At 45.0% G+C, this 14,871-nt stretch overlaps 1 protein-coding gene and 1 long non-coding RNA gene across 2 annotated transcripts in view; one reads left to right on the forward strand and one right to left on the reverse strand.

Annotated features, from left to right (window-relative positions):
• LOC311624643 overlaps nucleotides 1–14,871 on the forward strand; it is an 80,211-nt gene that overhangs the window by 41,287 nt on the left and 24,053 nt on the right. The window lies entirely within an intron of this gene.
• The window catches only part of COLEC12 (collectin subfamily member 12), a 161,889-nt gene that overhangs the window by 13,214 nt on the left and 133,804 nt on the right, over nucleotides 1–14,871 (reverse strand). The window contains exons 4-6 of the mRNA XM_084888114.1: nucleotides 9,902–10,000; nucleotides 7,626–8,672; nucleotides 529–1,017 (exon numbers count right to left, since the gene is read on the reverse strand). Of these exons, the coding sequence (XP_084744240.1) occupies nucleotides 529–1,017; nucleotides 7,626–8,672; nucleotides 9,902–10,000 (1,635 nt within the window). The remainder of the gene's footprint in view (nucleotides 1–528; nucleotides 1,018–7,625; nucleotides 8,673–9,901; nucleotides 10,001–14,871) is intronic.

Consider the following 14,871-nt stretch of genomic DNA (forward strand, 5'->3'; position numbering starts at 1 on the left):
ACAGAACAGCGGAGATGACCCGAGTTATACAAGGAAATCAAGTGGAACCCGGTGTGGGTCAAAGGAGAGAAAAATGGGCTTGGTTGCAAACCCAGCGTTTTAAGATTTTACCAAAGGTTTAGTCATGAAAAGGGCTAGACGTCACCATGATACCTTCTCAGAAGACATGAAGCCTGGGCTTCCGTAACAGAGAGTCCCACCTGCACGCTACGTGCGGGGCGTCTGTCCCCAGGGGAAGGGTATGACGTGAGGACAGGCTGGGTCGGGAGTGGCCAGCCTTGGACTTGCATGAAGGAAATGTCCGGGGACCAGTTTCCCCCTGAGGCCGACTCCGTTAAATAAACAAGGGCTAGAGAGCCTGTCATGTTCGCACAGGCCCGTGAGGGCAGCGGAGCCCAGCGCCTCCCCCGGGAGTGTGTGTGGGGGGAGTGTGGAGGGCGCACACACCCGCTGCCCGTCCCCTCGGGCCAGCCCCGCCCTGAGCACACCCGCTGCCCGTCCCCGGGGCCAGGGCGGGCTCAGACTCACCGTTGGCCTCGGGTGCTGCGGTTGGCTCGTTCTGCAGGGCCTGGGGCACGGCTGCTCCCGATGGGCCTGGGGGGCCAGGGGGGCCCTTGGGGCCTGGCATGCCGGGCACCCCAGGCAGGCCGGGCAGCCCCCGCGGCCCCGGCACGCCCGGCTCCCCCACGGTGCCCTGCAGGCCCTGGAAGCCGGGCGGGCCCTGGGGGCCGGGGAGGCCGTCCTTGCCCGGTGGGCCCTGAGGGCCCAGGTCGCCGCTGGGTCCCTGAGGGCCGGGCTTCCCCGGGGACCCGCGGGAGCCTTTGGCGCCCTGAGAGCCTTTGGAGCCCTTGCTGCCCCGCTCTCCGGGGGGGCCGACCGGCCCGATGGGGCCCCGCTCCCCGGCAGGACCTGGCGGGCCAGGCTCCCCTTTCTCTCCCTTCTGGCCCTTGTTGCCAGTGGGCCCCGGGGGGCCCTGCGCTCCTCTGTCACCTTTCGGACCCCTGGGGCCAGGAGGACCTGAAACATAAACATACAAATGGTACAACATGAAATCCATTGTAAGGGACAGGGAAAATGTCATCCTTTCATAAAACTTTCCAAATTTGAAAAGATCTAGACATACAAAATGTAAACATTAAGTATTGCTTACTGTTTTTACCATATTGTTGTTGATAGTATTTTTTTTTAAATATTTTTTTATTTATTTCAGAGAGGAAGGGAGAGGGAGAGAGAAAAACATCAATGATGAGAATCATTGATCGGCTGCCTCCTGCACGCCCCCTCCTGGGGATTGAGCCTGCAACTCAGGCATGTGTCCTTAACCAGAATCGAACCCGGGACCCTTCAGTCCGCAGGCGGACGCTCTATCCACTGAGCCAAACCAGCTAGGGCTAGTATTTTTTTCTTCTTTTTTTTAATAGAAATGTTTCTAAGCTCACCCTCCCGCTCCAAGCATTTAGAGGAGCTCTGAGGCACACCACTTTCTGGTGCTCGCTGATGTAGGGGAAGGGACAACTTCCATGCCTCAGCATCACAGGACTCCCACCATCCAACTGGGCTCTCCTGTCCACTGGGACCATGTGTCCCCAGCAAAAGCCGGGCAGCTTGGGATCAAGATCCCCTCCCACTTATTTCCTCTTTTTTTTTTCACTTACTGGACAAATATTAATGACCTGTTATATGACAAGCACCATATGTTATTGTGGGATACCTAAATAGTTGAATTAGGGGGGAAAATGCTATCCGGTGTTGAGGGGTACTGTCCTGATGACCACTCAGAGAGGCCTTCCTCTGTTACACCCGCCCAGTGCTCCTGCCCCCTTCCCCGGTGCTCCTGCCCCCTTCCCCGGTGCTCCCGCCCCCTTCCCCGGTGCTCCTGCCCCCTTCCCCGGTGCTGCAGGCGCACTGCTGTCCTGAGGCCCGAGCCTCGCTCTTTGTGGACCAGCCCAGAGAGACAGGCAGTCTCGGTGGGAAAGTGCTCTTGGGGCCAGGCCTCGGGAGGGTCGGTTTCACTTTTCCCAGTTTGTTAGTCTGATAATGCAAATAGGGAAGGTGGGCTAGAGGGGGAAACAAGGTGGACCACTGAATTGGCAGGGAAGAGAAGAAGAAGAAGAAGAAGAAAGAAGAAGAAGAAAGAAGAAGAAGAAGGAGGAGGAGGAGGAGGAGGAGGAGGAGGAGGAGGAGGAGGAGGAGGAGGAGGAGGAGGAAGAAGGAAGAAGGAAGAAGGAAGAAGGAAACACCCGAATCCTGGAGCCAAGCAGTTCAGTGAGGACAGAGACTTTTAATCGCTGTGCTGTTTCTGCTTTGCAACCAAACTGCAGGCCTGCCCCGGAGACAACGTTCCAATTGGTTTTCCAGCATGACTGCTGGTGCTTAACGGAAGACGGAGAAACCACTTCAGTTCTTAGTGCCAGCGAAAACCTTGGAGACTCAGTTTTAGAATGATGAGTGGTAAGGTTGGAAGAACAGAGGAGAATAGTAATGTAATCTGACATATCTTCCTTCTCACTTAAAAATCTATTTTGACTGCAATTAATCAAATACTTATTAAACACCTACAACTTGATAAAAATCATTCCTGCCTCACTGAGGTGGAATGGAATGCACAAGTTAAAAGGAAATTGGCCCTAGCTGGTTTGTCTCAGTGGATAGAGCGTTGGCCTCAGGACTGAAGGGTTCAGGTTTGACGCTAGTCAAGGGCACATGCCCCGGTTGTGGGCTCAATCCCCAGTGTGTGTGTGTGTGTGGGGGGGGGAGGGGGTGTGCAGGAGGCAGACAATCAATGATTCTTTTTCATCACTGATGTTTCTATCTCGCCCTCACTTCCCCTTTGAAATCAATAAAAATATATATTAAAAAATAAAAGGAAATTTAATAGGTATCATTTGGCAATTACTCTGAAGAAAAATTTGCTTCTCAATCTCATGTTTAAGACAGGCTTCTGGAGAGTCATGGAAGCTCCCTGTCTATAGAGGAGGGACATTTGAACTACTGTTTCTTGCCAACTGCCCATTTGCTTCTATGCCTTCAAATGCCCGTTTTCCAGGATCCCAGACAAGCAGTCTTCTGAGGAAGTGTGTCAAGAAGTGGTGGGGTTGGCCTCCTGCCTGGTCCACTTTACTTTGTCTCCTATCCTGCAGCCTCCCAAGGTCCAGCTCAAATGCCATTCCCTTACTGAGGCCTTAATCAATTGCTCTCCTGAAAAGAAACTCTTGCATCTCAACCTCCCTGAATAGATCATCTGTTCTAAGTCATCTCGGGGCAGCAGGGTGTCACTGGAGGCAAGGGCCTAAGAGCTAGATGGACCTAAGGTTAGCACAGTCTGCCATTTACTAGCTCCTTGACCTTAGGTAAGTTGCTCAGGCTCTCCGGGCCTCTGTTCCCTCCCCTGCAGTGGGTGTGCTGATCATCCTTAGCTTAAAGAGATGTAACAATGAAATCAGACAATTTATCCAACTGCTCAGCAGCATGACTGGCATATCACAGACACTCAATAAACATGGATTTAAAAATGAGTGAAAGCTAGCTGTTGGTGTCACCTGAGACTGATTCCAGGGCTGGGCACCAGAGAGCCAGCAGTAATTGGACCCAGCTCAATGTTAACCCTGTCTGTACAATTTCATTCTTTGTGCACATAAAACTACTGTTCTCTACTGTGAGAGGTTGGCTAGTGCTACAGTAGAAGGGAATCTTGGATAGGAACTGAACTTGGATATGAATATTAGCTAACCCTCTGCTAGTGCTTTATTGACATTATTGCATTAAGTCCTCATGAGTCTAAAAGGTAGACACAGGTGGAAATAGAGGCACAGAGAGGATGAGGAACTTGGTACTTGTACCCAGGTCTATCCCATTCCAGAGCTCCTCACCCACTCACTCTCAGGCCTCCCTGAGAAGAGCAGATGTACTAGGTCAGTGGTCGGCAAACTCATTAGCCAACAGAGCCAAATATCAACAGTATAACGATTGAAATTTCATTTGAGAGCCAAAGTTTTTAAACTTATTCTTCTAACGCCACTTCTTCAAAATAGACTTGCCCAGGTCGTGGTATTTTGGGGCCAAAGAGCCGCATGTGGCTCTCAAGCTGCAATTTGTCGACCATGGTACTAGGAGGATGCAACTTACACAGTTCCACAGCTTGCAGAGGAATAGCTCAGGGTAAGAGGTGAGCTTCCCACCTAAGTGTGCATTGTGAGGGATGATTTTTTACAAAGCACTCAATACATTCACACTCAACATTAGCTGATAAAAATAATCAAAATAACAGAAACACTATCTAATTTAAAGGTGGGGTCTGATATTTAACTATGAGCTCCTTAGCTGAAAAATCATGCTATAATATTAAATATGCCAGAAGTTTCCTTATAGAAGAAGAGCTAACAAACGAATGGAATAATAAAACTATGAAGTTTATAAGTAGAAAAATAAATATTCAGATACCATGACAGACTTGTCTAAAGGTATTACAATTCTAAGAGATATTTAGAAAACTCATGTTTTATGAGGTTGCACATATGCTGAGATGAACTGTAATTCTGAATTTAGGTTGAGAAAGAATAGAAAGACAAATATCGATAAATCAAACACTGAAGAACTTCCCTATCGTTTGAAAGCCCACTCCTTATTCAGGAGGACTCCCACCTGCAATATTCCTGACTTGCAATTATCCAGCCCCTGCAGAGTTCAGGCACCCCTGTTGCTCAGAGAAGCCATTACATTTTCAGGCATCACCAATTTTTATAAGGAACATCATATAAAAACCAACATTTATCTTCCTTTAGTGAACACCCACTAGTTTTGGTTTCATCCTCTGGAGCTCCTTAGATGTCATTTAAAACCCCTTTCACATGCCCAGCCTGTGTTGCTGAGTGGTTGAACATCAACCCATAGCACCAGGAGGTCAGCAGTTGAGTCCCGGCCAGGACGCATGCCCAGGTTACAGGCTCCATCCCCAGTGGGGGCATGCAGAAGACAGCCAATTGATGTTTTCCTTTTCCCTACTTCTTCCTCTCTCAGAAATCAATAAAAACATTTTTTTTTTAAAAGGAAAAAAATCCCTTCCACATGATAGCCTTTTAAAAATATATATTTTATTGATTTTCCACAGAGAGGAAGGGAGAGGGATAGAAAGTTAGAAACATTGATGAGAGAGAAACATTGACCAGCTGCCTCCTGCACACCCCCCACTGGGGATGTGCCTGCAACCAAGGTACATGCCCTTGACCGGAATTGAACCCGGGACCCTTTAGTCCAAAGGCTGATGCTCTATCCACTGAGCCAAACCGGTTTCGGCCACATAATAGCCTTTTAAATCATGCAGACAACTGCCTTGTTGCCCATTAAGCAGCCTCTCTTATAGATTAAAATTCCTCGGTCCCTCAATCCTTCCTTACAGCTCACGGTGCCTTATCTAAGTGTGCTGGTCAACGAACGTCCCTCTTGAAAGGGGCTCTCCAAAGTATAGCGTATCCCCCAGCGGTGGTCTTGCCATACCGAATGGAGTTTCATCTCCCTCGTTCTGGATATCACATTTTCGTTAATATAGGCAAAGATCACATTAGCTTCCCCGGTAGGCACATTAGCTGCTTACTGTCAACGAAAACCTCTTGCTTTCCATGCGTACTTCCTCTGAGCCATGCTACCCGTTAACATTTGTGTTTGGTTCCGTCTACAAGCAGAACTTTACACATGTTCCCTATTTCATTTTGCTGGCACTGTTTTACAGTTCCCTACTCTCCAGATCATGTTGAATTATAATTCTATCATCCATTAGTTAGTATATACAGTTTCATGTCAACAAGCATTGGATTACCAGGTCATCCATATCCTCACACTAGTCACTGACGAAGCTGTTGAACAGGACCCTGCCATCTGCCATCCAGACCTGCCTCCAGGCGCACAGGGGCCCATTGACTATCACTCTTTATGTTCATTCAGCCAGCGTGGCAGACACACCCTGGGGTGACCCCCAATGACTCATGCTCTTAGGTAATCCCTCCCCCTTGAAGGTGGAACCTGATCAACGGCATATGGCAAAGGTGATGGGATGTCACTCCCCAACTAAATGACATAGTTTAAGACCCCATCTGAGCAGACTGCAGGGGCAAAGACACTGTTTCTGGCTTTGAAGAAACTGTACTGTTTTCAGGGAGTCACTTGGAATGTGGTGGCCTCTAGGCGCCCAGAGTGGTCTCTGGCTGACGGCCCACCTCCCGCCCCCTCCCAAAACCCAGGAACCTCAATCTTACAGTTTCTGACTTGGAGATAAATTCTGCCAAGTACCTGAGGGAGTATGGAAATGGATCTTTCCCCAGTTAAGCCTTGAATGAAACTGTAGCTCCTCCATGAGACGGCAGCCTGGTCAGACCCTAAGCAAAGGACCCACCTAACCAGACACCAAACCCACGGAAACTGAGAGAAGAAATGGGTGTGATAGTGAGCTTCTGAGTTTGTAATGTGTAGCACAGGACATACAACTAATAAATCCACCTAACGGTGCTATAATCCAGCACCTATTTCTCCATCTTGTTACTTGTTTTTGTAAGAGGTAGAAGAGAGCGGTAGAAGAAATGGGCTCAGGAAACAGGTTACAGAGGCAATAGAAGGGCCCTTGAAGCTTAGAAGAGAGAGAAGCCAGGAAAATGCTCCTGAAGGAAGGGTGTGGGGAAAGGCGCTGGGTGCTCCCTAGAGAGGGTAGAAGCTCTATCTTGTTCTTGGTGAGATCTAGCATGCTATCTTCATTGCATTACTTTAATCAAGCTAATAAGCCTGGTCATGTGAAGAAATGTTAGGTCCACCTGCCTTCTTAGTGATTGCATTCTAATGATTGCTGCTTCCCTGAAAGCTCACAAATTATCCTCTTAATAATCTCTTCTCTAATCTTTGTTGGGATGGTCATCCTTACACGTTTCTGACACTGGAAATAGGAGTCTCTTAATGATAACGGTGTGACCTAAAAGAATTAATCTTGCTTCCAAAAAAAAAAATAAAAAAATCCAGTTTATAATAGCATTGAAATAGCTAGGCACTAATGAAATCCAAATTAACTGATCTTCTATTCAAGAAATATTTGATGGAGCACCTTTGAGCATTGTCCACAAGTTCTTAGTTAACACCTCTTCTCAAGACATGGAATTCAATTCGCCACTCTACCCCCTTGAGTGACGGTTGGGCTGAGTCACTCATTTTTAAAGAACAGATTATGGGAGAAGTGATGGTAAGTGACTTCTGAGGCTAGATCATAAAAAGCATTGTGGCTTTTTACTTTCTTTCTCTTTCTCTTGGATCACTTGCTCTGGAGGCAACCAGCTACCATGTGGGGACACGCAAGCAGGTTCCATAGTGAGGAGCTAAGGCCTCCTACTGAGGCATGTGAGCCATCTTGGAAGCAGGTTCTCCAGGCCCAGTTATGGCTTCAGACAACTGCAGCCCTGGCCAATACCTTGACTACAACCTCATGACAGATACTGACCCAGAACCACTCAGTCAAGCTGCTCCTGAATTCCTGATCCTCAGAAACTATGAGAAAATAAATGTTCCTTGTTTTAAATTGCCAAGTTTTCGAGTCATTTGTCACACAGCAATAGATAATGGGTACAAAAAATAAATTCAGAATTTCCACTCACCTTGCAGTATTGTAAAATTCTTGATGAGCTGACCGTGTTTGGAGTCCACAAGCTTCATTTCTTCCATAATCACTGATAAGTTCGCTACTTCCGTGTCTAATCTCGATCTCATCGTATCTTGCTGCATCCTGAGAGAAACAGAATCCAAGCGGATATTGGCCAGTGTGTTATTCAAGGAGGTCAGGTCGTCCGTGTGTTTGGTCAGGGTATCTGTGCAAGTGGTCCTGACTTCATTCAGATTGCTGGTCAGCGTCCGCAGGTGGTGGGCCGTGTAACTGATGTTGCTAATGATGTTGACGATATCCGTTTCAAAGAGCTGGAAGCGTTCCTCCAGCTGGCTGAACTTGACGGCTGTTCTGTTCTCCGAGTCCTTGTGTATGTCCTGCAGGTCTTTCAGGTTCTGCTCGTTGGCTTGTGAGGCCATGGTGATGTTGTCCATCTGACCTGTGAAGGAGCTGAGCTGGCTGTTCATATCCTCCAGGGTGTCATTGTTGGCTTTGGCCAAGGCAGAGTTATTGGCAGCCAGCATCTGCAGGCTCTGGACTTTCTCCTTCAACCAATCGGTATCCTTCTTGGCTTGGAGAAAAACCTGCTGCAGGTTTTGGAAGTCGTTCTTGATTCGTTGGATAGCCTGGCTCGTGTCATCCACAGACTGCTGCAGGTTAGTGATGAGGTTCCTCTGCTGCACCTGGGTCAAGTTTAGGTTGTTGAGGTTCATGATGACCACGTTATGAGAGTACATTTGACTCTGCAGGTTGCCCTGCAGCACGCTGGTATCTTGTTGCAGATTCGTCACATAGCCATTGTACGCCTGCAGGGTTTTGTTTACAGTGGTGATGAAGAAGGAGTTATTCTCCAAAGTTTCTTTCAGTTGACTCTGCCTGTCCACCAGTGCGTCCCCACTTGCCTGTAACTTCTCCAGCCTATCTTTGTTCTTGCTGGTCTTTTCTGAGATATCGCGAAGCTGTTGTTGAAGATCCAGAATGTCTGATCTGAAGGTGGAGAGTTCTGAATTGGTGCTTATAGCTTTTTCCCCAGTTTGGTCCCCTGAAATGAGATATGTTTGTTACTTAAGATTGGTGATTCGGAGAAGTGTTCAGGTAAGGTCAAAGATTCTAAAGAGACTCAACTAGTCTTACTTAATTAGCATGCCTGGTGGTTTAGGTATGAAAACTGTGGTATACGCAGACTGCTCTGCATTAGTAAAATCCACATATCTATTTTAAAGTTAAATGTATCGGGGTGACATTGGTAAATAAAAGTATATGGGTTTCAAGTGTAGCCACAAATATGTTAAAACTAGAGGCCTGGTGCATGAATTCATGCACCACTGGGGTCCCTCAACCTGGCCTGAGGGATTGGGCTGAAACCAGCTCTTCAACATCTCCCGAGGGGTCCAGGATTGTGAGAGGGTGCAGGCCAGGCTGAGGGAACCTATCAGGGCCAGGGAGGGACCGTGGGAGAGCTCCAGGCATGTCCAGCCCGCCTCACTCAGTCCTGATGGTCTGTACCCCAGCAGCAAGCTCACCTACTGTTCAGAGCATCTGCCCCCTGGTGGTCAGTGCACATCACAACCAGTTGACTATCTGCCCCCTGGTGGTCAGTGCACATCAGCAAGTGGTTGAGCCAGCCTTAGCATATCAATAGCATATTACGCTTTGATTGGTTGAATGGTCGACCAGACACTTAGCATATTAGGCTTTCATTATATAGGATTAGTTCCTGGGACCTGGAAAAGATGCTAAGACCAGGACATTTTTTTTTTTTCTTCAAAAAAGGACTGAGTATTTATCTGACTCTAGACTATCAGGCAGCGTGTCAGAAGGGAATATCCTGTTGTTTGTTAAAGTCATCAAAATTCCTTTTTAAAAAAATGAAAACAAAAATCAAATGATAGAATAGGCTGGAATAATTTATTTTTAAAATTAATCTCTGTAAGTCTTCAATGCAGAGATTCTTCTATAGTTCAAATAGGAGTTTACTGAGCATTTTATAAATGAGCTTTGTATTTGTGGTTCTTTCTGATCAGGATTGGCCTTCAGATGTTGTGGGCACATAATAATGATCTTTAGGGGATTCAACTCCAAAATTGGCTCCTATTTTTAAAATTAAAAGTCTGAATTAAATCATGAGGAAAGATTCAACACACAATACAAAAACTTCATGTCCTTTCGGGTGAATGTGAGTTTATAGTAGCATCATTCTAAAAAGCTGTGGTCATTTATAAAAGTGGAGTCAGGGGATATGACCTTGTGGTTCACTCTCAAACAGATTACCTAATTTTTTCAGGTTGCTTTCCACTGCTGTGAGCTTGTTATCATAGGTTTGGCGAGATGTCTCCATGCCTCCTGTCACATTGTCCATTTTCTCTACAACTAAGATTTGGAAATCAATTCATTAGTACACATATCTGCTTAAATATTTTTTCAGTTTCAACAAGAGCGCATTTCATTACAGAATAAAGAAAACAGACTGAGACAAAGAGTATAAATGAAATCAAACACTGTATGAGGAAAAAGTCATTCTTTCAGTGAGTTACTTATCTTAAAACCCAGTGGCAATTTACTTGCAAGCCAGAGAATTGTTATGATTTTAAGTCTTCTCATGATTCGGTATTGCTGTAGTAGTTTTAGAAACTGTTTGAAACTGATTTGTAAATTTTTACTTCTTATACAAGTCCTCTACCTGGATTGTTTCCTAGATAAGATGGTCTTTGACTCTATGATGGTTCAAAAGTGATATGCACTCAGTAGAAACTGTATTGAGAATTTTGACCTTTCCTTGGCCAGCAATATGTGGTAATGTATCTCATGCTGCTGCTATGGCTCCCAGCCAGCCATGAAATCTCCAGGATAAACAACCAATACTGCACAGTGTATTCGTTGTGTTAGAGGATTTTGCCCAAGCGTAAGCTGATGTAAGTGGTCTGAGCAGATGTTAAGTAGGTAAGACGTATTAAATGCATTTTCAACTTTTGATGGGCTTATCCAGATGTAACTATGTAACTCAATCTTCATAAGTCAAGGAGCACCTTTAATTTCTATAACACTGGGATCATTACTCATCATACTCCCAACCACCTCTGGCAGGTAGGAATCAAGTAGCGGGAGATTTCATGGCAAAGAACACCTAGCTCATTTATACACAAAGTCTTCATAGAAGAGATGCAAAATCAAGAGTTTTTGCCACTTTCTGTCTTGAGTTCCACCACTGGGAACTGAAAAATCTACTTCCCTTTAGTGATGAGTGCATCTGTACTTTATCAATTCTCACGTAGATGCCCAAATTTGCAAAGAAGAACTTTTAAAAAGCATTCTCTTCATGACACAGGATAGGGAAAGTTAGTGATGTAGTGTTAAATAAAAGCTTCTGTTATTATTCTTTCTCAGGAGGCAGTAACTCTCTATGGTTATGAATACAAGTTTATTTTTCTATAATGTCTAATAAGAAAGGACTTCTCTGAAAGTGACACCTGCGAGATCCAATGTCTAGCAAATTAGGATGAAATCTTGCCCTCAACAGCTTTTTAAAATAACAACTTTATTTTTTAACCATGACTATCCTTTGTATATTAATTGTGAGCCAGTGGGTCCAGTTCATTTTTTCCATCAAGTGTTCCACCCACACACGATTGTGTGAGAGGATTCTCCTGGTGTCTATCAGGAACTTAGAAGTAGTTCTATGTGTCTGAATGAACTAGCATGAAACGGCTCCCTGGCTCCTGGCACCTTCCCTGGAGAAGCCTGTTGAGCTGTCCCTGGAGCTTCTACACTCAGTCTGGCCATAATGACACGTGTACACTGCACCACATGCCTTTCCACATGTCCTTCTTTCCACCTAGAATGTTCTTCCCTGGGCTCTTCACCAAGCTAAGACCTACTTGCTCTTCAAGACTCGGCTCAATGGCTGTGGGAGAGCTTTGCTGAATTTCCCTTGTTTCTTATAGAACTTACTTGACCGTGTTGTCCTGGCTTGTTTACTGCAAGATCCTTGAAGGCAGGAACATTTGTATCCAGTTTTATCTCCAACTCTTAGCTCAGTGTGTGGTACTTATAGGTGTTCAACTCATATTTACTTATGCCGTTTATTTGAATAAATGAGTGTCTGACTGCTGAGGCCTATGAAAAACTGGCTGAGCTGGAGGTCATGCAAACAAATGTACAAACCACCCAAACCCGGGCAGCCTCAGCACTGGCAAAGAGTATGACATCTAGTTGAATAATTATTGTTTTTTTTTTAAATGACTATATGGACAGAGAGGGTATAGTTATGATAATCTGCACCTTAGGGTTGTCTGATGGGCATCCATACTCCTAAATCCCTGGAAACTCTGAACAACAAAATGTTTCCTCTGCATTTTCACAAAGCTAAACTATTACAAAATAAGATAGGGAATGTTTATAAGTTTAGGTTCACTTCTGATCCTCAAATCAAAACACATGCCTCCGTCTGTCCTCAAACCACACACAAGATCTTAAGTCTTGCCTTTTTTTTTTCCTGGAAGCCAAAGAAACCTCTAAAAATGCTAACAGGCAGTCATTTTCTAGCCTTTCCAATTTTTCTTCCATTTTAGTTTTAAAAAACACAGAACTAGCACACACAGATAATGCAGATTCCTGTAGAATAAAAATACATGTTCATTAAAAACAAAATCTGTTAATTTTCTCTCCGGTGCAGCAAGGAAGTAACTTGTGCTTGCACAAGTGCTAATGAACTGGTTCCATGCACTGGGGCGTGTGTCTGTGTTTAAAAACAGGATCTGGGCATAAAGCTCCTACACACTTTAGAGTTGCAAAGCTGGCAGCTTGCTTCTGCATAAAAATACTATGCTGACGGAGATCCAGAACCAACAGTTGCTGTAAAAGCACACAGCATTTTCGTTGGTTTTCACTCCCAACTTAGTAGCACAAATTCTAAGGAGCCATCCTTCCTTACCCTCGGAACTCTGAGTCTGTAGCTGTAGACCTCAGCTGGTAGACTGTTCTCATGTGAGGAAAACAAACATGAAACATAGAAGGGTTACTAGCAGTCTGATTTTTCATAGGCTCCTCTTTCTTGGAGATTGTTTCTTAACAGAATTTTTTTTCAGATCATCAGTGCTTTAGCTGTTATAGCTGGAGAGTTGTCCCTCTTCAAGTACCCAAAGCCTAATTCACCAGGATAATCTGACAATACCTTTTCTACAAAAGGATTATGGTATCATCCTTTGGCCTGGGCTGCCAACCTCCTTTACTCTTGTCTTGATTTCACCCATCTTTTAAGGTCCACTCCAAGTCTTGTCACCCCATTGTGCTAAGCCTTATCTAATTATTTGATTCCATACCATACCAACTGAATTTTTTTTTTTATCTGAATGGCAATAATAACAGCCTCTATTTATTGAGTGCCTGTTCTTTGCAAGATGCACGGCACCATCAATGCAGTTAATCTTCACAACTTCTATTTTACAGATGAAGAAGTTGCGGCTCAGATATATTCAGTGACTGGGCCAGAGTTACACAGCTTGTAAGTGACTAAGTGACTATGAGATCTAACTCCACAATCCCTGCTTTCTCTGTAAGTCCACATTGCCTCTGATTTAGTATTCTTTTTTCTTTTTTTAAAAAATATATTTATTGATTTTTTTTAGAGAGGAAGAGTAAGGGATAGAGAGTTAGAAACATCAATCAGCTACTTCCTTCATACCTCCTGCTGGGGATGTGCTTGCAATCAAAGTATACGCCCTTGACCAAAATTGAACCGGGGACCTTTTAGCCCACAGACAGACGCTCTATCCACTGAGCCAAACCGGTTAGGGCTAGTATTCCTTTTTCAAGAAAAATCCCTGGAGGGGAAAGATTATGTTTTGTTTGTCTTCTCTTTATAGTCATCATCCTCAGATGTTTACTAAGCATCGCTCTGTATGTGACACAGTGTACACAGTGAGAATACAAGCTCATGGCCCAGTCTGAGGACAGGGAACAGAAGCAGAGCACAGCTCCTGCCTGGTGTTCACGAGAGTCTACACCAGCTGGCTGTGGTACTGAGGGGAAACCCCGCCCCTCATTGGTACCTGCGACTTCCCAGTAATACCAACCACACTTCCTGGAATTCAATTGAGACATTTCTATTTTGAACACTATTTCAGATTTCATTACAAAAATACAGACAATCTGGTTGTAGGGTACTATCCTAGACTCTAGCAACAGCTACGTGTGTACATTTGTGCACATTTAATGCACATTTTGAAAGTTTGCTTTGTCACTGCTACTTGGGCAGCGTTTAGCAGCAAGGTAGACATTCTACGACTAGGAATGTTGAGTTAAAGGAGAGCCTTACTGAAAGACTCAGATTTCTGTCCTTTTTTTTTTTTACCTTCCAGATGAATGCCTTCAAGGCAGGACAAATGAATAGGATTCAGGGAATGTTCTGGAAGAAACATGACCTATGAACTTCAGAGCTGGCTTCCGCCACAGAAGCTCCATTGACGGGTGATAGAAAGCCCAGGGCAGAGGACCATGCTGTAACCATCCAAGAACTTGCTTTCTAGAAAGCAGCTGACGAGCCTCATGGTCACAGCTCCTGGGTGACTCAGCAGTCCTCTGACTGACTCAGCAGATTCTCTAGAAGGAACTTAAGTGACATCCTAACTGGCAGCTGTGTAAGTGACAAAAAGAAGTCAAGAACATTTTGAGGAAACCATGGATTGCCTTTGCTAATGCTGACAAATAAGGGGTTTCTATTTTCCTTCTTTTCAAATCCTCCTTCAGAGAAATATTGTCTTTCATGGAATATTTTTTTCTTTCTTTCTCTCTCTTTTAAAAATAGAGTTTCTCTAGACTTCAAAGGGAGATGTGTGAAAGGAAAACCGAGTCTTATCTTTATGCCTCTTACAATGTGGAGTCACCAGCATCTTATCAGCAAGAAAGAGGATTCACTGTACCAGAGAAAACACATCTGGAAAATATCAACATTCTCGTTCATTACGGCTGGGCTTGGAAACCAAAATCGCATGTTGTTTTATCTTATTTTTGTCAGTAGAGGCCTGAGGGATAAGGGCTTTGAAGGAGGTGAAAGACCAGTCAGACGGTCATCACTTTGCCTCCTCTTCTCTTGCTCCCTCAGTCTCTTCCCCCTTCATGCTGGTCAGCCTCCAGGGCAGGCCAACCCAATCTCCAGCGGTTCAGGCTTCTAGGTAGGCCTTCAAATTACTGCAATTCCCTCAGAGCAGACTGGCTTAGAGGTCCTTGGGCATTGACTGATTACC

Source organism: Pipistrellus hanaki (genome assembly GCF_964339955.1).
Source record: "Pipistrellus hanaki genome assembly, chromosome: 6".
NCBI lineage: Eukaryota > Metazoa > Chordata > Mammalia > Chiroptera > Vespertilionidae > Pipistrellus > Pipistrellus hanaki.